This window comes from Schistocerca serialis, chromosome 3 (assembly GCF_023864345.2).
Source record: "Schistocerca serialis cubense isolate TAMUIC-IGC-003099 chromosome 3, iqSchSeri2.2, whole genome shotgun sequence".
Taxonomy (NCBI): Eukaryota; Metazoa; Arthropoda; class Insecta; order Orthoptera; family Acrididae; genus Schistocerca; species Schistocerca serialis.
This window is the reverse complement of record NC_064640.1, coordinates 211,160,273-211,185,478: the sequence shown is the minus strand read 5'-3', so window position 1 is coordinate 211,185,478 and position 25,206 is coordinate 211,160,273. Positions and strand designations below refer to the sequence as shown.

The following is a 25,206-nucleotide window of genomic DNA, read 5'->3' as shown; positions in this document are numbered from 1 at the left end:
ATACGGCGTCTGCCTGTTCCCGGTTCTGGTTATTCCCTGGTCACTACACACTCACAACCGAATGATAGGCCAGCTCACTGTGCGAGGTGTTACTAAAATACGCATAAATGTTGAATGTAAGGCTGATAAAAATTTGCTGTGGTTCTGGAAAATCTTACATGTTATCCACTTGCTAATGTAAAAACATTGCCAAATACATATGTTTTAGTACAGCAGTCACTTTCCATAGAGCTGTACACAGAAATTCAAATTCTGTGAAGTTGGTTTTAAGCGTGCACGCTTATTACTTACAGATGAGGAATTACAGATACTGACACGTAATGTTGTTAGAGCGATTTGACACTAAAACTTTAATCCGATCTCGATCTGACGGCAAATGGCAACTATTTAAATTTACAGAGAGCATTCCGCAGTATTCTCTAATATAATGTACACTATCCGCTGTACATAAACACTCTGCAAATGACATTTAAGTGCCTGACATAGGGTTCGTCGAACCGTCTTAACAATTCTGTATTATTCCAATGTCGTACAGCGCGCGGAGAACAACTAACGCCTATATTTTTCCGTGCGAGCTCTGATGTCGCTTATTTTATTATGGTTATCGTTTCTCCCTATGTAGGTCGGCGTCAACAAAATATTTTCGCATTCGGAGGAGAAAGTCGTGATTGAAATTTCGTGAGAAGATTCCGCCACAACGAAAAACGCCTTTGTTTTAATGATGTCCACCCCAAATCCTGTAACATTTCAGTGACACTCTCTCCCCTATTTCGCGATAATACAAAACGTGCTGCCCTTCTTTGAACTTTTTCGATGTACTCCGTCAGTCCTATCTGGTACGGATCCCACACCGCGCAGCAGTATTCTAAAAGAGGACGGACAAGCGCAGTGTAGGCAGTCTCTTTAGTAGATCCGTTACATTTTCTAAGTGTCCTGCCAATAAAGCGCAGTCTTTGGTAAGCCTTCGCCACATTTTCTATGTGCTCCTTCCAATTTGGTCCTATGGGACCAAACTGCTGAGGTCATCGGTCCCTAGGCTTACACACTACTTAAGCTAACTTAAACTAACTTGCGCTAAGGACCCGCCCCCGCCCCCCCCACTCCTCTACACACACACACACACACACACACACACACACACACACACACGCGCGCGCGCCTTCAGACCACGGGTTATCCCGCACGGCGGGCTTTTAGATTTGACTGATTTATGATGTAATCGAAGTTTAACGGATTTCTTTTAACACTCGTGTGGATGACCTTACACTTTCCATTATATAAGGTCAATTGTCAATTTTCGCACTATACCGGTATCTTCTCTAAATCGTTTTGCAATTTCTTTTGATCTTCTGATGACTGCACTAGTCGACAAACCACAGCGTCATCTGTAAACAACCTAAGACAGTTGCTCAGATTATCTCGCAAATCGTTTATATAGATAAGGAGCAGCAAAGGGCCTATAGCACTACTTTGGGGAACGCCAGAAATCACTTCCGTTTTACTCAATGACTTTCCGTCAGTTACTACGAATTGTGACCCCTCTGACAGGAAATCACGAATCCAGTCACATAACTGTGACGGTTTTCCATAAGCACGCAATTTCACTACAAACCGCTTGTGTGGTACAGTGTCAAAAGCCTTCCGGAAATCCAGAATACGGAATCAATTTGAAATAACTTGTCAATAAAAAGTAATTGGACACCTATTAGTAGACGTTAAAATGGGATGTTCGCATCCTTCGCTTTTATGACGGCTTGACTTCTGTTGGGGTCACTTTCAGTAACGTATCTGAATGTTTTTGGAGCAATAGAAACCCTTCCGTCCTCGAGATCCGTAAACAGAGAAGAAGTTAGTGGAGTTGGGCTCTGGAGCGAAGTCGACATTCTAACTCATCTCAAAGGTGTTCCGTTGGGTTCATGTCGGTTCTCCGGGCAGATAAGCCAGTTTCTAGAATACACTACTGGTCATTAAAATTGCTACACCACGAAGATGACGTGCTGCATATGCGAAATTCAACCGGCAGGAAGAAGATGCTGTGATATGCAAATGATTAGCTTTTCAGAACATTCACACAAGGTTGGCGTCGGTGGCGTCACCTACAACGTGCTGACATGAGGAAAGTTTCCAACCGATTTCTCATACACAAACAGCAGTTGACCGGCGTTGCCTGGTGAAACGTTGTTGTGATGCCGCGTGTAAGGAGGAGAAATGCGTACCATCACGTTTCCGGCTTTGATAAAGGTCGGATTGTAGCCTATCGCGATTGCGGTTTGTCGTATCGCGACATTGCTGCTCGCGTTGGTCGAGATCCAATGACTGTTAGCAGAATATGGAATCGGTGGGTTCAGGAGGGTAATACGGAACGCCGTGCTGGATCCCAACGGCCTCGTATCACTAGCAGTCGAGATGACAGGCATCTTATCCGCATGGCTGTAACGGATCGTGCAGCCACGTCTCGATCCCTGAGTCAACAGATGGGGACGTTTGCAAGACAACAATCATCTCCAGGAACAGTTCCACGACGTTTGCAGCAGCATGGACTATCAGCACGGAGACCATGCCTACGATTACCCTTGACGCTGCATCACAGACAGGAGCGCCTGCGATGGTGTACTCAACGACGAACCTGGGTGCACGAATGGCAAAACATCATTTTTTCGGATGAATCCAGGTTCTGTTTACAGCGTCATGATGGTCACATCCGTGTTGGGCGACATTGTGGTGAACGCACATTGGAAGTGTGTATTCGTCATCGCCATACTGGCGTATCACCCAGCGTGATGGTATGCGGTACCATTGGTTACACGTCTCGGTCACCTCTTGTGCGCAATGACGGCACTTTGAACAGTGGACGTTACATTTCAGATGTGTTACTACCCGTGGCTCTACCCTTCATTCGATCCCTGCAACACTCTACATTTCAGCAGGATAATGCACGACCACATATTGAAGGTCCTGTACGGGCCTTTCTGGATGCAGAAAATGTTCGGCTGCTGCTCTGGCCAACACATTCTCCAGATCTCTCACCAATTGAAAGCGTCTGGTCAATGGTGGCAGAGCAACTGGCTCGTCACAATACGCCAGTCACTACTCGTGATAAACTGTGGTATAGTGTTGAATCTGCATGGGCAGCTGTACCTGTACACGCCATCCAAGCTCTGTCTGACTCAATACCTAAGGGTATCAAGGCCATTATTACGGCCAGAGGTGGTTGTTCTGGGTACTGATTCCTCAGGATCTATGCACCCAAATTCCATGAAACTGTAATCACATGTCAGTTCTAGTGTAATATATTTGTCCAATGAATACGCGTTTATCATTTGCATTTCTTCTTGGTGTAGCAATTTTAATGGCTAGTAGTGTATTATTGTCCACAAACAACTGCTTTGCAAATGCTACTTTGACAAGATGCATTATTATACTGCTACAATCAACAAATCCTGCCGGCCGGTGTGGCCGTGCGGTTCTAAGCGCTACAGTGTGGAACCGCGTGACCGCTACGGTCGCAGGTTCGAATCCTGCCTCGGGCATGGATGTGTGTGATGTCCTTAGGTTAGTTGGGTTTACGTAGTTCTAACTGATGATCACAGATGTTAAGTCCCATAGTGCTCAGAGCCAATAATCGTCTCCGAAGTGTTCCTCTAATGTACGCAGTGAGCAACGCGGTCAGATGTGTTCGTATCCTTCCGCAGTTGGCGTTTTCTTAAGCACAATAAGGGGAGTACATCCTAACTGAGAAAAACACACCCATTCCGTAACACCGCCTCGTCCAAACGTCACTGATGGCACTGCATATCATGGCAGGTAAAGTTCTGCAGGCATTTGCCAAATCCACGACATTCCATTGGAATGCCGCAACGTATAGCGTGTTTCATCTCCCCAAATCACTCGGTTTCCAGTCAACCACTAGTGCTGTCGCTCTTTCACACAACCTCATGCTTCGCTTACTATTGACTACAGAAATGGGTGGCTTACTAGAAGCGCCCACGACCACTGTACCCCAGTCTTTTAAACTCCCTACGCACAATCATTGTGCTAGCCGGACTACTGGCAAGACTTTGGTACTCACGAATGATCCCCTCCTCTGCAAAACAAAAAAAAAACCACTTCTTGAAATCAGTCTCCCTCTGCACAATACTGGGCGGTCCCTGTCTGTTAGTACCATGAAGTCAGCCTGGTCTCGGGTTAGCTGTGGTTGTTCCTTTGCCTTTCTACTTTGTAGTTCGATCACCAGGAGACTGGGGCAGCTTTAGGAGGGTTGCCATGTCCCTGATGGATGTGTTACCCAGGTGACGCCTAATAACTAGCCCACTTTCGAAGTCACTGAACTGTCGTGACTGCTGTTACTTCCTTTTATACTGGCGGGTCCGCCTCACGTGACATACAGTGGTCAGTTCCGCATTACACCGCGGTGTCCGGATACGTTTGATCAGATAGTGCACACGCCATGGCGTTCCTAGTAGCCTTCCTGTCTGCATTTCATCAGCTAACTTTGCCGAGACGGCAAGGCATGCACACCGGTCGCCTGCTGGTGCGGGTTTAGAAAGCACCAGGACCGTACTAGACTCAGCGTTGGCAGAAAAGATGACGTACACCATAATACGTACCGCAATTTCGGCTAATATCGACAGAGCCGGTTCGAGAACATTTATCCACACAGGCAGCATACGAGTTTCGACTACCCCTCCCTTGCCCCTCCCGCAGGCATTGGTTACCTTCATTGAGCTCTTGACAAGACCTATAAAAATAAATTTAAATCTGGCGATCGTGGTTCTGGATTATTTTTGCTTCTAAAATGGGTCCTGTGTAACAGAAATAGAGTTCAGAATCTTACTCCAGTGCTAAATATTAAAACAAGGAACAACTCATTCACACTTACGGCAATTCCTGAGATCATTGGGAGATTTTAGTGAAAGCAGAAAGGATGTATAACTGCTGTATCGTTCTATTTTTCAATAACATTGTAATGTCTATTCAACTAAGTGCAAAGAATGAAAATATAAATTTTCTGTTATTTGTCAGTTTAATAATGGAATTTTTAATTTGTGTGATTTACAAATTGCCAACGGCGTTGCCGCAGTGGCAACACCGGTTCGCGTCAGCATCGAAGTTAAATGCTGTCGGGCGTGGATAGCACTTAGAGCACAGTCTGGGTCTGCAGAGTGCTGTTAACAAGTGGGATGCACTCAGCCCTGTGAAGCCAATTGAAAAGCTGCATAATTGAGAAGTAGCGGCTCCAGTCACGAAAACTGACAACGGCCAGGAGAACGGTGTGCTGACCACATGCCCCTCCGTACCCGCATCCGGTGACACGTAAGGGCTGAGGATGACACGGCGGCCGGTCCGTACCGTTGGCCTATTCGGACGGTGTTTATTTTTGTTTTATAATTTACAAATTATTTCTCTTTCAACCTGAAAATATGGGACAGAAATTAGAAAAATATATATAATTTTAACAAATTTGTATGCGTGGCCATCCTCCACAGTAAGCACAGAAATATTTGTTACGTAAATAAAACCACCGCCTTTTCTTGCTGCAAGGTGATTTATTTTTCCCAGACGCGTTTCGCCTTTTTCTTACTCCACGGCGTCTTCTGTGGGATCTAGAACGATACGGTTTTGTTGTTTTTGGATTATCAAACAGTTCACGTCGCTATTTTTTTCTTTATGTAAATAAGTAATTACCTTCAGTTTGTTGACACCTACGTTTCCTCCCATCTGACCCGGAGGTCGCGCTTTTAAAGCACAGTTTTCGAACAAATAGCTGTAACTAGTGGCAAAAGAATAATAGCACCACAAAGGAGGAGGAGAAACATGGTGAACAGTGTGAAAGAAAAAGTTTGGAATATAAAATTGTGCTTATGTTTCGGAAATGAAGTGGTAGTATGACCTCCAGGCCAGATGAGAGGAAACGCAGATGCTAACAAGCTGCAAGTAATTACTTATTTAAATAAAAAAAACGCGACGCGAACTGTTTGATAATATAAAAATAACAAAACTGTATCGTTCTAGATCCCACTGAAAATGTCGTGGTATAAGAGAAAGGCGAAACACGTCTGGGGAAAAAGAATTACAGTTGCAGCAAGAAAAGGCAGTTTTATTTACAAAAGAAATATATATTTTATTTTGACATGTCCATCGTTGACCATACTGGCGCGTTAGATGTCGTCTTATATTAGCTCCGTCAAACATGTGCCACATTCTTTAGTGTGGTGCAAGGTGAGATAGGGCTTTCGTGCAATTCGAGTCCGATTAGATGGTGGCTTCATCGAAAAGCTTACGTATCAAATTTATGCTAACTAGGACGATATTTGATACTGAAGTCAGTGGCGGCTCATAACACACTCGCAATCATCTCGCGATCGACTCTTTTGCGGACCCGTGTTTGCTGGAATGTTTTTTGCTTCTATTACTGCATACTTTCATCCATGTCAGTTTTTGCTAGTAATTATGATACACCCTCAACACACATTTAGAACGGGTGTTAAACGCGCCCTGAGTTTCGATGCGCTGCAAAATAGTCTGTAGTGCTATCTCCGCTTTCTACTACGGAGACAAGGAAGTGAGGAACTCTTATACATTTCGTTCTCCCTAACTAAGAAAACTAGCAGAACGGGTGAAAACCTGTCGGACCAGTAAAGGACGGTTACATGCTGACTGGATTGCCTGAGCTTTCGCCATCCTTCTGTTGCCTGGAGCACTGTGCCTTCAATGTGTCCCCCCCCCCCCCCCCTTTCCACGTTTTCTCTCTTGCCCACCGCTGACCTAGAGAGGAGTGATAGAAGGAGGCAAAATAATACGGGTATTTTTCAAGTGTTTGGTTTTTTGATTCTTATGATCGCACTCAGGTATTGAAATAGCTTACGGTAGTAGTGGTTTTACGTGCTTCAGTCTTCGTTAAAATGTTTTGATTGCATTTTCTATCCTCTCATTACTGTCTAAAAGAATAAAAATTACGGAACGTTAAGATCTAGTGTTCGCTAAAAACTTTTGAATGATCTTGGTCTTCAAGAGAACAAATGGTTCAAATGGCTCTGAGCACTATGGGACTCAACTGCTGTGGTCATAAGTCCCCTAGAACTTAGAACTACTTAAACCTAACTAACCTAAGGACATCACACACATCCATACCCGAGGCAGGATTCGAACCTGCGACCGTAGCGGTCGTGCGGTTCCAGACTGTAGCGCCTTTAACCGCTCGGCCACTCCGGCCGGCCTCAAGAGAACATTGTTCCCTTTTATGCAGTAGAAGGTCTTCTCACACCTACAGCTTAATTTCGTGGGGTACGTTCCGCGTGTTATTATAGGTGAGATGATAGTGTGGTGTTTGTTTGTTAAGCCGCGTTTGAAATTTGAATGACCCATACGGCTTGAAGTTCTTGGATATTGCATAGCTGTGTAAGCGGTAAGCAGAGATACATCGAGGGGCCGCGTGCGGTTTCGTCTGGTAACTAATCAGGTTGTCATATAGCCATGAGTGCCCGACAGCCCAGGTTTGTTGCGGCATCTATCCCTCATATTAACCTAGTCGCAATCTGCGAATCGGGACAGTAGTCACACTCAGTGAACAAAAGTATTGGCTGTTGCCTTACGTAAAAAACCATGTTGACATTTTTTTTCTTGATGCAATAATTTACCAACAGCCGTATAATATTTAGAAGTTGATTTTATTTTATGAACTTCTATGTGCTGCTGCCAGTTTCGGCATTACATTGATGCCATCTTCAGGCCCCACTCGTCATACTCGTAAAATCGCTATACACGGAAGGAGCCATATAACTGGATCCGTGAATCAATCGTCCTGCAACAGCTCTTGGTGGCCAGGCGACACAGACTTTTGAACACGTTTCTGAAAATTGTCTTGAGCGGGTAGCTCGGCAGCCCACACACTGTGGAAATATCTTAGACCTTATCGACAATGTCAGGAACAGGGATTAGCGACCATGATGTAATTATAGCAACTATGATTACGAAAGTTAATAAATCAGTCAAGAAAGCTAGGAGTGTGTATTTGCTTGACAGAGCAGATAAGCAGCTTTTAACCTCTCACTTAGACGTAGTTCCAGTAAGATGAATGTAGAAGAATTATGGCCAAAGTTTAAACAGACTGTAAATCGTGGTCTGGAGAGTTATGTGCCTAGTAAGTGGATAAAGGATGGAAAAGACCGACCATGGTTTAATAACGAAATTCGGCGGATGATGAGAAAGCAGGGGCTGTTGCACTCTCGGTTCAAAAGGGAACGCATAAATGACGACAAGCGAAGGTTAGTAGAGGTTCGTGCGTCTGTGAAAAGACCTATGCGCGAAGCGTACAACTACCACCACAACTTAGAAATATGAGGGTTGCCCAGAAAGTAATGCATCGCACATCGCAATTCTTTTCTTCAACAAGTCTTTAATGAACATAATGAGAATTACACGAAAGAATGGTGTTTTATCTACAAACCCTATTTTTCTACGTAATCTCCATCCCGTTCTATGGCCTTCCTCCAGCGCGAAACAAGGGCGTGTCTGCCCTGTCGTTATCAATCCTTGTCCTGGTGGCTGAGTCAGTACTTCACTGACCAAGCCGGATTGAAGGAAGACATCGAAACAACTCAGAAGCGGACTGCTAGATTTGTTACCAGTAGGTTCGAACAACACAAGTGTTACGGAGATGCTGCGGGAACTCAAATAGGAATCCCTGGAGGGAAGATGACGTTCTTTTCGAGAAACACTATTAAGAAAATTTAGAAAATTGGGATTTGAAGCTGACTGCCAAATGATTCTACCGCCACCAGCATAAATTGGATCACGAAGATAAGATACGAGAAATTAGGGCTCATATGGAGACATACAGGCAGTCGTTTTTCCCTCGCTCTGCTGGCCGAAGTGGCCGAGCAGTTCTAGGCGCTTCAGTCTGGAACCGCACGACCGCAACGGTCGCAGGTTCGAATCCTGCCTCGGGCATGGATGTGTGTGATGTCCTTAGATTAGTTAAGTTTAAGTAGTACTAAGTTCTAGGGGACTGATGACGTAAGATGTTGAGTCCCGTAGTGCTCAGAGCCATTTTTTTCCCTCGCTCTATTTGCGATTGTAACAGAAAAGGAAATGACAAGTAGTGGTACAAGGTACCCTCCGCTACGCACCTCGCGGTGGCATGCTGAGTATCGACGTAGATCTAATGTGGGAGTGGGGGTGTGTATGAAGGTCACTTTTGTACGGTTTTCTTGAATAACTCGAAAACTACAGTCTTTAGCGAAAACATATCCCAGTACAAAATTTAACCACATTAAATTTCCTACAAAAATATCCTGTTCTTTTTCTCTGTAGGACTAATAGTTCGCGCGTAGCCAGCTAGAGAATAGCATTCTCTCTCACGTGGATTATGAATGCCAGCTATAACATCGTGGGTTGCATAAAACGACGGCGGTAGGGGCAGCGAAATCGCCCTGTACATTATATGTACCAGTGGGAGACTGAGTGGCCGGAGTTTAATGGTAATAAGCTGCGGACTGTCAAATTAATAAAGTGGTGGTGGTGGTGGTGGTGGTGCCCAGTCCCTGGGCAGAGAAAATCCCCTACCCAATGGCAGTTTTGTAAAATATTTTAAACTTCATCGTCCAACAAGAAATTTGTCTCGGAATTAATAACAGATCCATCTCTTGTGTTATTACTCTCCGGTAATGGTCTCAGATTGGCGTGCAATACTCAAGAATCGATATGTGTGGGTTTTTGTATGTGGCTCCTTTCGTGGATGATTAAAATGCCTTAGGATTCTTCCAGTGAATCTGACTGGCACTCACCTTTCTTGGAACTAATTCCACTTCAGATCTCTTGACCCATAGCGCCAAATATTCCACTGTTGTTACTGTTTGCATTGTAATCATACGATAAAAGAACTTTCTGCCTGTTTATACACAGAGCGTTAGGTTTACTTACGTTTGTCAGCTGTTCCTTTTCATGTAAAAAAATTAGTCATGTGCCCTGTCTCTAATGACGTCGTCGACGGGACATGTAATTTCAATTTTTTATACAATGCTTCATGACCAAAGCAAGCTCTTCAACACTTATATGTCTGTTTCTCAGCTGGTTTTACCGTCCTGAATCTGTTTCCAGGAAGCAGGCGTTCAAAAGGACAGATGAAAAATAACTGAATTATCATCTACAAAAAAACAGCGGAAAACGAGGAACAACTGATACAGTGAATTATACTCTTCTTTTTAGATGTAATTTGAATGCCTGTTGTGATAATTATTTATACTGAACCTAAGTGTTCGTGCTATGAGACTGCAAATGTAACGTGTGTAAATTACTGAAGCTAATTCGATAGTGCGCGTAACAGCAGAAGTCGTACTCTAGAGGCAGTGTGGTTATGAGATAATCTGTTCTTATGGCTTATTGTGCCGTTTACGGCGTATCATTTAACTGCAGCTCGTAAGCGACAACGGGTGTGAATGCCCGAGCGAATGTGGAGATAACTGCGTAATGGAACAGCAGTTTCCATTTCATCAACAGCGCATTCCTATTATTCCAGTGCCGTGATGGACTGTAGAAGGAATGAAGATTCTAAATTGCGTCACCGTCGTTCCCCTGACTGCACGATTTGTGGAATCGTACATTGCGCTACTCGGCTCCATTCATTGGTAAATTTTTGCAAGTGTTCAAAAGGAGGTATGAAGGAATGACTTTGAACGATGTCAGGATGTCTGACGATAGCTTGGAAATGTGATTTATAAACAAGATGTGTAGTTCAATAGAAGTTCAAAAGATAATGAAGCTGCGAGAATACCAATTGTGTTGCTAAATAAGTCGCCCCCCTGGCATGTTTATGTACTCATACCTCACTGCCGAAATTGAACTACTACAAAAATTTGAATCACCGTGAAGGGACTAATTACAGTCGGAACTTGACCTCATACTTCTTGTATTAGGCTGACCAAAAGTCTACGAAGAACTAGATATGTATTCTCTGACAAACTTCTGCTGACACATAGTACTTCCTGTAGTTGGTGCCCCCACAGCTTGCTTGTTTGCAAAAATCAGTTTGTACCAGCGTCAGCTGCTATGGAGATATTGTTGCTAAAAGTTTCTGTTCCTACTAATCAACATCATTGCCTCATCTTCCTCCTCCTCGCTCCTGTTTACTTGCTTGTAGGTAATTAGTAATACAACATGAAGATTTTCATAGCAGCGGTTTTAAAACGTTATTTTCGAATAATACTTAAATTCAGATATACCCGGATCGTTAATTAGTTGCGATTTATTTTATCCTTTTTTTGCAGAGCTTTTTGAATTAGATAGTTGGAATGTTGCTTATATTGCAACCCATACGAGAGCTGCTGTCGGTTATTCAGTTAGTACAGGCTTTGTACTTCGGCTGGCTTGCGGCCTTGACCTTGCATCGTCAGATTTCCATCTCTGTGCGGCAACGAAGGTCTGTCTCACGGTGATTCCAATCGTACGTTTGTTCACACTATTATCTGTAGCAGTTGCATTGCACAATGATCTACCACGTACGTCCGGTGCAAAGTAAGATTTGCCAGTTGGATATTGCGAAACTTCCATGTAGCTACTGCCAAAGTCATTGAAGTACCTCGTCATTAATTATCCGATCAACCCGTCATATTTTCGGCGTTTGATTTTGACACGACATTTCAAAAGCTTATATTCTATTGTCTGCATTGTTTCTTGTCCACGTTTCTTTTCCATATAAAGCTACAAGCCAGGCAAATGTCTTGAGACAAGACTTACAGTCGATGTTTAACATAATTCTCTTTTTCCAAAATAGATATTCTGCAATGATAAGTCTGTGCTTTATATCGTCATTACCCATGCCGTCGTTAGTTATTTTCCTGCCCAAGTAGCAAAACTCTCTTACATTTACATGAAATACATTCGCAGTTCCGGATATGGGAATCCATTACCCGCGTAATGGAATGACGACAATGAAAATTTGTGGCGGACCGGGACTCGAACCCGGATTTCCCGCTTACCGTGAGCGGTCACCTTACCAATAAGCTATCCGAGCATGACTCGCGGCCAGACCAAAATTATCCTATGTATGCATTGCATCGTACTTCTGAGCAACACAGGCATTACAATGTATTTATCCGCCGGCACCGGGCAACCGACTCTCAATTAAAATATCTCCCCTGTACGGGAATATACATAATGAATGTAGTCGTGCCTGGATGGCTTAATGGTAAGACGACCGCTTGTGATAAGCGGCACAAATTTTCTCTATCGTAGCTCCATTTTACAGCTGATGGTTGTCCACATTCGCAACTGCGAATACATTTCTGTATACCATAACAGCTGTAGTCGCCGCACGCTTGAATATCCGAAGGAACATTGCATCTACTTCTGAAGATCACAGGCACTGAAATATTGTATTTGCATTTGGCGTCTCATTTCCTAGTGCAGTTCCTCCAGCGTCGCCTGACTTCATTTGATGTTCGTCGTATAACTTCTTCTCAAGACACTTACCTCTTTCCGTTCAACTGGTCTTCCAAGTCATTTGCCATCTATGTCAGAATTGCAATGTCACGGCCAAACCTCAGTGTTTTTATTGCTCCTCCCTGAACTTCAATTTCTCAGTAGTTTCCTTCACAGCACGCCCTACGAGCAAATTGGATAGCATGAGGGAGGATAAACTAAAACTCTTCTCATTCCTCTCTCAACTACTGCCTCCATTTTGATGCCCTTTGACTCTTGTTAACTGTAGTCTGGTTTCTGTACAATTTATAGATAACCGTTCAGTGCACGTATTTTATCTGTGATAACTGCAAAGTTTCAAGGAGTGTATACAATCAACAATGTCACAAGTCTTCACTAGATCTACAAACGCCAGAAATGTGTCTCTTTCTTCAACCTATCTTCTAAGGTATGTCATCATCATATTGCACGTTATTGATAACTGTGTTTAAAATTCTGCTGATGTTTCATTTTGGTACCAGCCTCATTATGTTACAAGATGGAAACTTTTTTCCCCCCACACGTTTCTCAGTCTTGACTTATATAGAGCAACGCAAACAAGACAAAACTTGGGTTTCCGCTACCAATCAGATGCAGTGACGAGTAGAGCAACGACTGACTTTGTCAACAAATACGTACAGCGAGACCAAAAAGACAAAATTCGATTCGAAGGTAAACCCGATAAATTTTTCAGAGAATCGAGTTCCTTTTTTGATTTCCCTATACTACTTGGGTTACTTTGACAAGATTTCCCTGTACTACTTGGGTTACTTTGACAAGATTTCCCTGTACTACTTGGGTTACTTTGACAAGATGACAATGAGAAAGAGGGTTGTACGTTAACAATCCTTTAACTTCTGAATTTAGCAATCCGCAGATAATATAACTTTCTGGCAGATTAAAAGTGTGTCTAACCAGGAATCGGAACCAGAGCCTAATGATCCTGCCAACTAGACGCTAAATCCTAATATGCCCTCTTTCTCTGAGTTCGCATTGTGGTCAGACTGAAAGCTTCAGAGTGCCAGTACATTCCTCCAACGCCTCAGTTGCTTTCCTGCCTATCTTGATGGACTAATACCGTAAGTAGAAAAGATACATCCGTGAATGATTTAGTCAGAGCCCATGAATTCTCTCTAGAATGAATCTTTCGTTACAGTGTACACATCACTGTGAAAATGAAACTGACAGGTTATAAATAGTATCGAACAGGGTTTCTTCGCGAGGAGACTCGCTCGCCGCATCCGTAGATGTGTAGCACTCTTTCGTTACACTAGATTATTTAACCGTTACTCCATGTGTTCTACATAGAAGGATCTCTGGGGTGTGGAAAGAAGTCATGGATGTATATTTTATTTAAGTGTAATAAAATGAACTGATTTGAATTTAGAAAAGCTTACGGTATTATATTGCCAATATTAATTATTTTATGACGTAATCAACTCTCCAGCGTGCAGGATGCAAAATAATGATTACTCATGTGTCTTAGTTATTACTGTTAGAGGACAGATTCGACGAACCAAATACCCCGAACCCATACTAGCGAGCATTGTAGTCCCTTCTTGTTTGGCCGGGTACGTACTTCCATGTGCAAACTGTTGCGCATAACTTAAGTTACTGTAACACCTCGTTACTTTAAACGTCGCCTCCTTAACCTTTAACTAACATAGTAGCAAACATGGGACACTAACACCGTGGTGCGGTCAATCTGACCTCTTAATTATAGGTGGGTGTAATGTTAACAATTTGAATCCCTCTGAAATTCTGTTTTGCATATGGTGGAGCCTTTAGTAAAATATAAATAAACATGAAAATAAAAAACATTCACATTAAATAATTATTGATAAACTGGTATTCAGATATGTTTACTGCACATCTCGCAAACTAATACATTTATACGTTTCTCATAAGCTAATAACGAAATTAATGCTTCGATAGATTTTGTATTTCTTCTTGAAGAACTAGTGGGTCAAAAAATGCAATGTTTTCAACGTGAAAAACTACCTCATGAAAAATCAGAGCCCTCCAAATCACAATTTTTCACAACAGTGCTTGCAGACCTGGGAACAGCACTGCATGCACATAGGTCTCTTGCGGATGTAGGAAACATGCGAAGTCTTCCTTTTATTGCTGGCTGGGCAGATTCTGCACGTTTTTCTATTCCTAGGACCTAATTCTGCTTCCACTGCTGCTTCTGTTGGAACATCGGGGCCTAAAATCCGGCGGGTCATTAGTCGTAACTCCTGCGGAAGTCGTAGGTTCTGAGCTCGCTTTTGCATATGTTTCAGCGCAAGACTACGGGCCATCTGTTTCAGGAATATACCTCTGTTGACAGGAGCTTCACCTGATCCACTCTTCCGAAGAACATACGCATTTACTGTGCTGATCTCCAATACACACATCGGCCAACGTAGATTTCTTCGACTGCATGAGTATACGGAGCACTTTTCGTCCAGTTCATCGACACCTCCTTTAGTGACGTTGTAGTATGATATTATTTCTGGTTTCTGAGAAGTGAAATCATCAGCGGGGCTATGATGCATGGAAGAGACGAGAAGAACCGCTTTGTTTGTGTTTGGCACCTGCGACAACAGTGTGGTGCCTTGTGTAAAACCGAACAAAGACGAACCAACTGGTGTATGCTTATTTGGTTGGAAGGCTTGCGGAACCTCTCTAATTCGTTTTTGGAGTTCCAACAAAAATCAGTCCTCTTTTCCTTAACCCTTCTACAGCCTGTATTGAACTGAACCAGTTGGCAGCAGTAATATTGCGATTACTGCCATAGATTGGTTTACGCAATCGCAACAGGGACTGCGGTGGCATCATCAGTTTATCATTGTCCGGCAAAGTATCGCCATCAGAGCCTTTTCCAGTGTACATATACCCATTATAAAAGTAACTGGTCCTTGCATCACACAAGGACATTATTTTTAAACCGTATTTACCAGGCTCCTTTTGGCATGTAGACCACAAATGAACATTAACACGGAAGGAAACTAGTTGCTCATCTACAGTAGCACATGTGCCTAAATTGAAATATTTTTGACAATTTTCCGCAATTTTTGTAATGAGAAAAGAGGCTGCTGCCATTTTATCAACTTTGAGACACTATTTTCTAGTTCGAAAGTCATCAAACCGTAAGTAGTTCAACATTAGGAAACTGTTCGTAGACATGATACATTTGAAAATTTCCCGACCTGAATCATCTGTTGCAAATATATAATTTACATTTTCGTGGTTGGATTTAAAGACAGAATAATATATCAGAAGTCCTAAAAAAGCCAAAAGTTCATCTAAATCTAGGATCTAAAGTTCAGCTTTGCTTTCGTCAGAGTACTCCTGCCTCACGCAATCTATTTTAACATTTGTCCATAGTAGGATGTGATCGAGAACTTTGTCATCAAACTAGAGATGCCATAATGAAACTGGATCTTTTGGATCGCCTGTAGTCAATTTGATGATGATGATGATGATGATGTGGCGAGGAGTTCTAACAGTTCGGATCGGAGGTGCTTTGGCCCATTTATACTGATTCTTGCCATAGAAGTAATTGCTTCTCCGTTGCTCATCACATGGATCACTACTTTCATCAAAGAAATTTTCTGTTGCACTTTGTTCTGACAGCGTCACGCTCGCTCAAAATACGTTCAGTTTCTTCAGGATTATCGTAACAGTCACTATCGTCTGATTCCTCCAACCATCTGCTCACAGTTTCCTCAAAGTTTCGGTCTGAAGTGTTCACACGTTGTCTGCTACTTGCGTCAGATCCGTTACCTGTAGAATTACTAGGTTCCGCCATATTTCAAAAGCTGTGAAATGAAAAGTAATTTGCAGAAAAAATTGCACAAACAACGTAGTGCGGTCAAAATGATTGCGAGTTATTTTCAATAGGACATCACTCACATTATAGAAGCTCTGGAATAACACCACATGCGTTGCCGGTCCACACACAACTAACTCTAAGCTCACGAGCCGACGGCTGCAGTAATGGGTAGGGAACTGACTACATCGCAATTCTTGACGAAAGCGCGGTCAAATAGACCGCACCACGTTAGTTCAAGGTTAAGCAACACTTAATTACTCGTAACTGCGAGAGACAGTATCAACGCTGTTCGTCGTGAACTCGCTGCTAAGACAAGTCGTTACTTGCTGAGTTGATAGTTGGTGCAGGAAATTTTTCAAGGAACGAGTTAACTGAAATTTTCAGACGTACGCGCTTTCCTGGAACGACGCATTGAGCGAAGAAACAAATGGTATACTTTTTTTTATGAGACGTCTTGATATTCAGTGGCAACAACAAATATTTCCCTCGTAAGAAGGCAACGGGAATGTATTACCCGTTTAAGGTGTCGGACCAAGGTTTAAATATAACCCTAACTAAATAGAAGCAATTATGGAGCAAACTAAGAAACCACATGTGCAATAAGTGAAAGAAAAAAATACCACGATCTACTGTGGGATTGGACTCCGAACTTTCAGGTTTGTAATCTGATGCCCATTAAGACACCGAATCAGATTTCGAGAGTCCCACTAACAAGAGGACAGAGTAAAATGCGGATATTGAGAGGAAATGTTACGGCGCCTGTTTACTTCGTGGCTTATACACTATCTTAGCAAAATTATCTGGACACCCCTATGCATTTCAGAATTGATCACTAGACGTCACGAGAAACGAACCCTCCAGTATAAAAGGAGGCGGAAGGATTGTGATGTCAGTAGAGAAATAGTAACAGTCGAATGGGTTGGTCAGTAGAGCTCAGGGACTTGGAACGTGCACTAGTCATTTGATGTCAAACTGAGTAACAAATACATCAGCGATATTCGAACCCTCCTAAAGCGGCAAAAGTCGACTGTTGGTGATGTGATTCTGAAGTGGAAATGCGAAAGAGCAGCCGTAGCTAAATCAAGACCAAGCAGACTTAATGTGCCGACAGACAGGAACCGTCGAGCATTCCGGAAAGTGGTTCTAAAAAAATCGCATGAAATCAGCGGAAGGAATAAGTCGATAGTTCCAAAGTGCTACCAGCAGCCCAGGTAGAACATCAACTATGCATAGGGGGTTGAAAACAATGGGGTATAACGGTTGAGCCGCTCCTCATACACCACTCGTTTCTCTAATCAGTGCTAAGTGACGTCGAAATGGTGCAATGAGCGAAGCCGCTGGACAGTCGATGACTAGAAACGAGTCATTTGGGGCGATGAACTACACTATATGCTATGACAATCCGATGGAAGCGTGTAGGTTTGACAAACGCCTGTTACACCTTACCTGCAATCATGGGTAGTGCCAACAGTGAAATACGGAGGAGGTAGTACTACAGTATGGGGGTGTTCATCGTGATTATGGTGTCATTCATTCCCTTATCGTGTATAAGAGAAGGCTAAATGAGGAAGGATATGAACACATTTTACAGCTTTGTGTACAGCGTACAGTAGAGGAACATTTTGGACACGATGATTGTATCAGCATGACGATGCACCCTGTCATAAAGCAGCACGTGTGAGGCAATGGTATGTGGCTATAACATTTCTGAAATGGACTGGCCAGCCCAGAGTCTTTACCTGAGTCCAATGCAATGTCTTTGGCGTGAATTAGGTCTCCAACCTCTGGTTTCGGTTCTTGTGAAAGGATGGGCTGCCGCTCCTCCACAGACATTCAGACACTGTACTGAAAGTGTATACAGCGAAGTTCAACCCATCATAAAGGCGAAATGTGTACACACCCCTTATAAATGTTCAGTAATAGGTGTCCGGATACTTCTGATGATGTAATGAAAACATTCGAAACTTGTAATGGGTGATGAAATACTGCAATAAATCATCATTTACTTTCAAATGTAAGTTCTTTTTGTCAATAATGATTTTCACTACCACCACATTAAGGAAGAAATTATACTGTGGAAATTGATAAAATGTTGACAAACGTGAATCTACATCTACATCCACATGGATACTCTGCAAATAACATTTAAGTGCCTGGCATAGGGTTCATCGAACCCCCTTCACAATTCTCTATTACTCCAATCTCGTATAGCGCGCGGAGAAAAACTAACACCTATATCTTTCCGTACGAGCTCTGATTTCCCTTATTTTATCGTGGTGATCGTTCCTCCCTATGTAGGTCGGTGTCAACAAAATATTTTCGCATTCGGAGGAGAAAGTTGGTGATTGGAAATTCGTGAGAAGATTCCGTCACAATGAACAGCGCGTTTGTTCTAACGATGTCCAGCCCAAATCCTGTATCATTTCTGCGACACTCTCTCCCATATTTCGCGATAATACAAAACGTACTGCCTTTCTTTGAACTTTCTCGATGTACACCGTCAGTCTTGTCTGGTAAGGATCCCACACCTCGCAGCAGTATTCAAAAAGAGGACGGACAAACGTAGTGTAGGAGTCTCCTTAGTAGGTCTGTTGCATTTTCTAAGTGTCCTGCGAATAAAACACAGTCTTTGGTTAGGCCGGCCGGTGTGGCAGAGCGGTTCTAGGCGCTTCAGTCTGGAACCGCGCGACCACTACGGTCGCAGGTTCGAATCCTGCCTCGGGCATGGATGTGTGTGCTGTCCTTAGGTTAGTTAGGTTTAAGTAGTTCTAAGTTCTAGGGGACTGATGACCTCAGATGTTAAGTCCCATAGTGCTCAGAGCCATTTGAACCATGAATTTGGAATGAGTGGAAATTGTCTCTCAGGAAGGCGTCTAGTGGATTTTTATCTGCTTTATTGAATGTGACAAACAGTAAGCGTTTGACACGATAAGGCCTGTGCCAGACATGACAGTGTATTGTGTTTGTTTATTGCAGGGAAGAAGTGCACGAGCACACGGTGCGATGGGGCGCGAGCTTCGAGTTCGTGTGCAAGATGAGCGCCAATGCGTCCACCGGCGTGCTCGACCCCTGCGTACTGAGGGTCTCCGTAAGAAAGGTACGTAAAGCAGGCTCATTGCTTACCAGCAGTTTCTACTGTGGGTCATAGACTGCTAATTGAGCACACGGTCACAAATTGTCTCACGCCGTTAAGGTCGTCTGTAACGTGCAGTGTTTTTGTTAGTGTCGGCAGGTGTCTTATCGCGTGGAGTCCCTTGAGTAGCTGCTTGAATAAAGAAGCGGCTGGATCCTAAGGTAGATCTGTGCTGTGACTACCGAAAGAGAAAATGATGACACGACATACTTAAGTCTTGATGTAACAGCCAACCACGCCAAAGTGGTCCATGCTACCAAGGGGAGGCCGCCACGTTCAGATCACGGATTTACTTCAAACGTTGTACACCTTTGAGTAGTCCAATAGGAAAACACAGCATACAAGTAGTAAGGCGTACTACTTAGGCAATTTCGAGGAAATCGCGTGAAATATGTACTGGTGCGTTGAGACTTACGCAGAAACGGCGGTAGTTACGTGGTTAGCGTTCAAGCTCCGTAATCGGTGGATCGCTGGATCGAGCACCGCTCATTTTTATGTTTTTTAAATGAATATTTTTTCAACACTGGCCATTATTTTGTGTATATGACATTTGAAATGTAATATAAAAATTCGTTTATTTGCATGAACTTTTATTGTATCTCAGATTGTATGTGGCTGTTTAGTAATTTTAATTATTACATCAAATATTATAACTATCAACGAGTAAACGACCAAACTCTTTGTTTTCTTAAAAATGTATACATGTCGTGATTTACGAAACCGCTTATATCTGCAATCGGGCTAGGTGTCCAGATCCGCTTTGCACTTGCACGCTTCGACCTGCAGACACAAGTGTAAAGCACAAGGGACAAGCTGGGAAGTCCAAGTCAAAAATCGTTAAGTACAGGTGTAAATATATTTATTCAGTAATACAGTGAGTAAGAACCTGCCAGAATATAAGGATAATGTAGTATTAATCGTTGGATATGCTTTCGACTTTACAAGTTGCAGGATGATCTCTTTAATACAGATACGGGAAATATAAATTAAAACGGCGTCTACTACATCGAATGAATACAGTTATTCCGCATGCACATGGAATCTTTAGAGTGCAGCCGGCAATTGTGACGTCATCAATTTTTATATTGGTTTTAATGTCTCCCATATTTTTCCATACCACCATTACTTTTATTTTCCGTTTGTTCACGTCTAATTTCCATAGTTCAAGAGAGTCTGATAGGACTTGTATTCTATTCATTTCTTTTTCGGACTCTACAGCTATCACGATGTCATCAGCAAATATTATACATTGTATCCTTCCACCTTTCTTCTTTATTCCCTTTACGTTCTCCTTCATAATCTCAATGATCACATTAAGCAAATCTGGAGATTGGGTACATCTTTGTCCAACTGTTTTTCTAATGCTGGTATCTTTCTTTATCTTATTGACGTTAATTTTTGTGCTTTGGTTCTGTTACAGTTGATTAATCGTTCTTCTATTCTGCCAGACAAGTCCTGTGTTCATCATAGTTCTAAAGAGTAGCTAAATTGGAACGGGTCTTCTCCAAGATATATGCCTATTTTTCCTTTTATCCTGTTTTTAATCATATCAATAAGTATATTGGAGGTATGTGGTAACAGTGATATTGTTCTATCATCTGTGCATTCAGCTGCCTTCCCTGTCTTAGGTGTGGCAATGGTTCTCCTGGTGACAGTCTTCTGGCATGATCTTAATTATGACGAATGACTGACTCTGAGTGGGTTTTAGACTATCACGCCTTTACTCTCATGGTGGAAAATGCTTCTCGTGAACCTAGTCGCCTGCACATTAATTTGCACGTACAAGGATTTAATCTTGTTCTGGTCAATCTGATGCAATGTTACACGATTCGATTTCACACACGTTTCTTTCTAACTTAATATGTAATGGCCAACTGTTGACAAGACTCTGATCATCGGTTTAGTCATATCGTATCTTTTCTAACTGATTCTCATTATAAAATCTGCCAATTAAAGAGTGGTCAATTATTAGGGGCAGATTACGGGATCAGTTTCCAAATTACGTTCTGCTTCAACGTTACGAACTTCATTAAGGTTTAAACATATTTAGAGTCACTAGTTCCCGTTTCTAAGGAAGCAAAGGTATTTTTTTTCGTATGCAGATGCTATATAAAATAAAATTTCGATCCCAATGCTTTAGCTTCTTTTTACTTGTGTAAAAGAAGCACATAAACGATTGTTTGGACCGGTGATCAAATCCTTATCCGATCATCCGGGATTAGGTTTTCTGTATTTTTCTTAAATCACTTAAAACAAATGCTGAGAGGGGGGGCTCTTGAGAAAGGAAACAGTCCTCTGTCTTCACCATCATTCTCCAATCCGAGCTTGTGCTTTCTGAAACCTCCTCTTCCTCATCGGGTCGTAAAACCGTAATCTGCCTTCCTGTATGCGTTAATCAACTCTTGCATACTTCCCTCACCAGAAGTAATTTTCGACAAGTTGTCCTGTCCTGTGATGTACACATTATCATTTTAATCTCCTCTTACACACTTTTAGTTACGTTTATTCGATCTGCTATTTATTTACAGAAATTTATTGAGAATTATGAATAAATTTTGTAAAACTGTAATGTGCACTGTTGCTCATAAATTAATTTTACGTATAGTGTTAACGGTAACGCAAAAGCTAATGCAAAATTTGCCAGAACGCTCCTGTTTTGTTTGTTAAGGGGCTCAGTGAGTTTCTACCTTCAGTCACACTCCCGAGCTTGCGACATAGACGAAATCGGCGATGCCCTGTTAGTCAGATTTGCCGTCTCTGTTATTTATGTCCAAGGAAACGTCAGCATGAAAGGAGAGGATATGCTAGACGAGGAGGGTTCTCATTAAAATTCAGTGTGCGTCGGCACAGTTTTCCGAGCGACGTATCTGCTTGCATTGGCATGCAGCATGAGTGTAATGTTTATTCATCGCTGTTTAATGCCAGAGGAAGTGTATAATGTTGAACTGCATGAAGTACACAATCGAGTAGCCTGAAGCATCAGGAAATGATCAACACACCAGAGGTTCTCTTGTTCTGTCGCCCTTAAAGCTGAATGGTGTCTTGTAGAAACAAATCACAAGGGGAAAAAATCAATGGCATTTGAAAAGCAAATAAAGTTTTTTTTAAAAAAAAGCATGCTAAGTTGATCAGTAGAAATTTTTGACTTAAGTGTTGGGGTAATTTCACAGTAATCTACTTCAAAAGTCGTGATGTTATACGAATGGCTGTAATAATTGGGAATAGAAATTGCTGCGTTTAACAATGCCCAGGAATGATTTTCATTAAGGGTACAGCTGAAGTTAATTACTTAAAACTCTGTCTACTAGCGTCATTTAACAGAACACACAGGGTGATACAGCTGTCCCTAACTATGGGTTTTATCCAACCCACAATACCTTCAAAAACCAAATGCGAGATTTTCATATTCTCTCGCTCGCTATGAGCAAACTATAAGTCCTATAGAAAAAATGAACTGGACATTTTTGTAGAAAGTTTAATGCAGATAAATTTTGTGATGGGATGCGTTTTTGCTGGAGACCACAGTTTTTGAGTTATTCAAGAAAAACGCGTGTCACCTAGAGGCGTTCCTTTTCATCTCTTCCAAACACTATAAGATTTTGTATCCACAGCTTTTTTACGCCCTGTTTGCTATACTTTCTAACCGCTGTCATAAATTCCAGGAAACAGTGATTCACTCTCAGCTCTCGATGAAGATTGTACTGTAGATTTCCTCGCCTCTCTCCTTTCTTTCAGTACACCTCCTGGTGTTAAAGCGACGACTCACAAGCTGGTAAATGTTAGCACTAAGGGGTACAGTGCATAAATCGACAAATCATACTTGTAAAAATGTTGTGACTTCCCACATGGAGCATCACGTTCCCCAGTACTCCTTACACCCTTGAGTGTTAACAACTTTCTTTCACGTCAGTTATTCTATCGCACCATCACTTCGTCTGCACAGAAAATCCCAGATCCATACCTTGACTAGATTCTGTGTGGGACCCTCAAAATCTAGACCATTTCCACTAAAAATGGTGGGCTGTAGTATTGCCACTACAAACGAAAGTAAATGAAGTTTACTAGACGCTCTAGTAACATTTGAATTCGCTGAGTACTTTTATTTTCCTTGTAGCTCCTTCGCAAACACTACTCTCAGCCTCAATATACTACACTTACGCACAAGGGTTCCATCAAATTCTTGCTAATGAGTTAAAGTACTTCCGCTAATGGATTACACCGCTTCGTCTAGATCCTATAGTCCATTCAGGCCAGTGCACTCAGCTAACCACTCGTGAGCCAGCATTTTTCACAAGTCTAGATCTACATAATGCTCTGCAAGCCACCATATGGTGCACGGTGGAGGTTACATTGTACCACGTCTAGCCAATTCCTGTTCCACTGGCAAATGGAGCGAGGGGAAAACTGCTCTTTCTGTGCCCCCGTAGACGCCCAGTTTCTCTCATCTTCGCGTCCTAACGTGAGATGTACATTGATGACGTGATCTCTTGTATCGATGAGCTACATTTTACTAGTATTCTCCCAATAAACCAAAGAAGACCATTCGCCTTCCCTAAACTCGATATGTCGTGCTTGTTCCATTTCATGTCACTTTGCAGAGTTATGCTTTCATATTTAATCGACGCAATTGTGCCAAGCAGCGCATCACTAATACTGTATTCGGCTGTTACATGATTTTTTTCCATTTTCGTCCATATTAACTTACTTTCTTCCACATCTAGAGTATTCATCACATCAAATAGAAATTCTGTCAGTCGTCTTATACTCTGTCACCCAGCGACGACACTCTCTCGTAGTCTGCAGATTCATCAGCAAACAGTCGCAGACAGTTGCTCACGCTATCAGATTAGTGCTCGTCAAACTGTGACCCGCGGGCCGAATGCGCCCCAATCTAGTATTCATGCGGCCCGAGTTCTCAGCCGTATTTTATAACAACATGCATCTAACAACTAAAAGCCGAATTCGAAAACGTCAACTAACATTAAGAGCTTCTGAAGGGAGTAATTTTCCTGCTCAGTAACAACGAAAAATACTAACAGAGAGAGTAGTATTCTTTAAATTTCCATAATTTTAGTTGTTTATGAAGAACAACTTACGTGTATCTGAAACCGGTAAAGAATAAATACTTAGCATCTGTGCAACTGTTGGTTGAACCCGACTCCTTCGTCGAATAAAAATTATGGTAGAGGAATAGTAGGCGCGAAAAAGTTGTCCGGTCGCCGCAGAGGGGAAGCTGGGTGCAGGAGCGGATAGATTTGTCATTGCGTGGTGAGAGGAGGAGGGGGGAGGATGTTTTCTTGTTTGTCTTCCAGCCCTGACAACTCAGGGGAGTGTTTGCCTCGTACCGATCAGCTGCTGCGGATTCGTGAATTCATATTATACAGACGGTCATCTTCCATGTGGTACATGTTCGCAGCAAAGAATATGAAATTAAATTAAAGCTGTTGTTATACGACGTAATGAGTAGAAGAAAAACGACGTACAAAACATTCTGTTAAGGTTTGTGGTCGTGTGTTATATTGCGTAACCAATTTAAATATAATTATTGTTATTAATCAATTAATCATCCGCTCACACACACACACACACACACACACACACACACACACACACACACACACACACACACACACACACACACAGCATAACACTACTTCGTGGGCCAATTAAGACATCTCAACTTTCAGGTCATTGAGGGTGGCAGCAGTCTGAAACAACAGTTGATTCAAATTGTTTCAAATGGTGCTGACTTGACGGCCAATCCTTGGGAGCTGTCCGCTAATTTATCGCGCCCTTA

At 42.4% G+C, this 25,206-nt stretch overlaps 1 protein-coding gene across 4 annotated transcripts in view; it reads left to right on the top strand.

Annotated features, from left to right (window-relative positions):
* LOC126469930 (protein FAM102A) overlaps positions 1-25,206 on the top strand; it is a 482,093-nt gene that overhangs the window by 227,934 nt on the left and 228,953 nt on the right. For all 4 annotated transcript variants that reach the window (XR_007586095.1, XM_050097329.1, XM_050097328.1 and 1 more), the window contains exon 2: positions 19,253-19,373. Coding sequence is in view for 3 of the 4 variants with exons in the window: in XM_050097329.1 (XP_049953286.1) it covers positions 19,253-19,373 (121 nt within the window). In the remaining variant the exon portion in view is untranslated. The remainder of the gene's footprint in view (positions 1-19,252; positions 19,374-25,206) is intronic.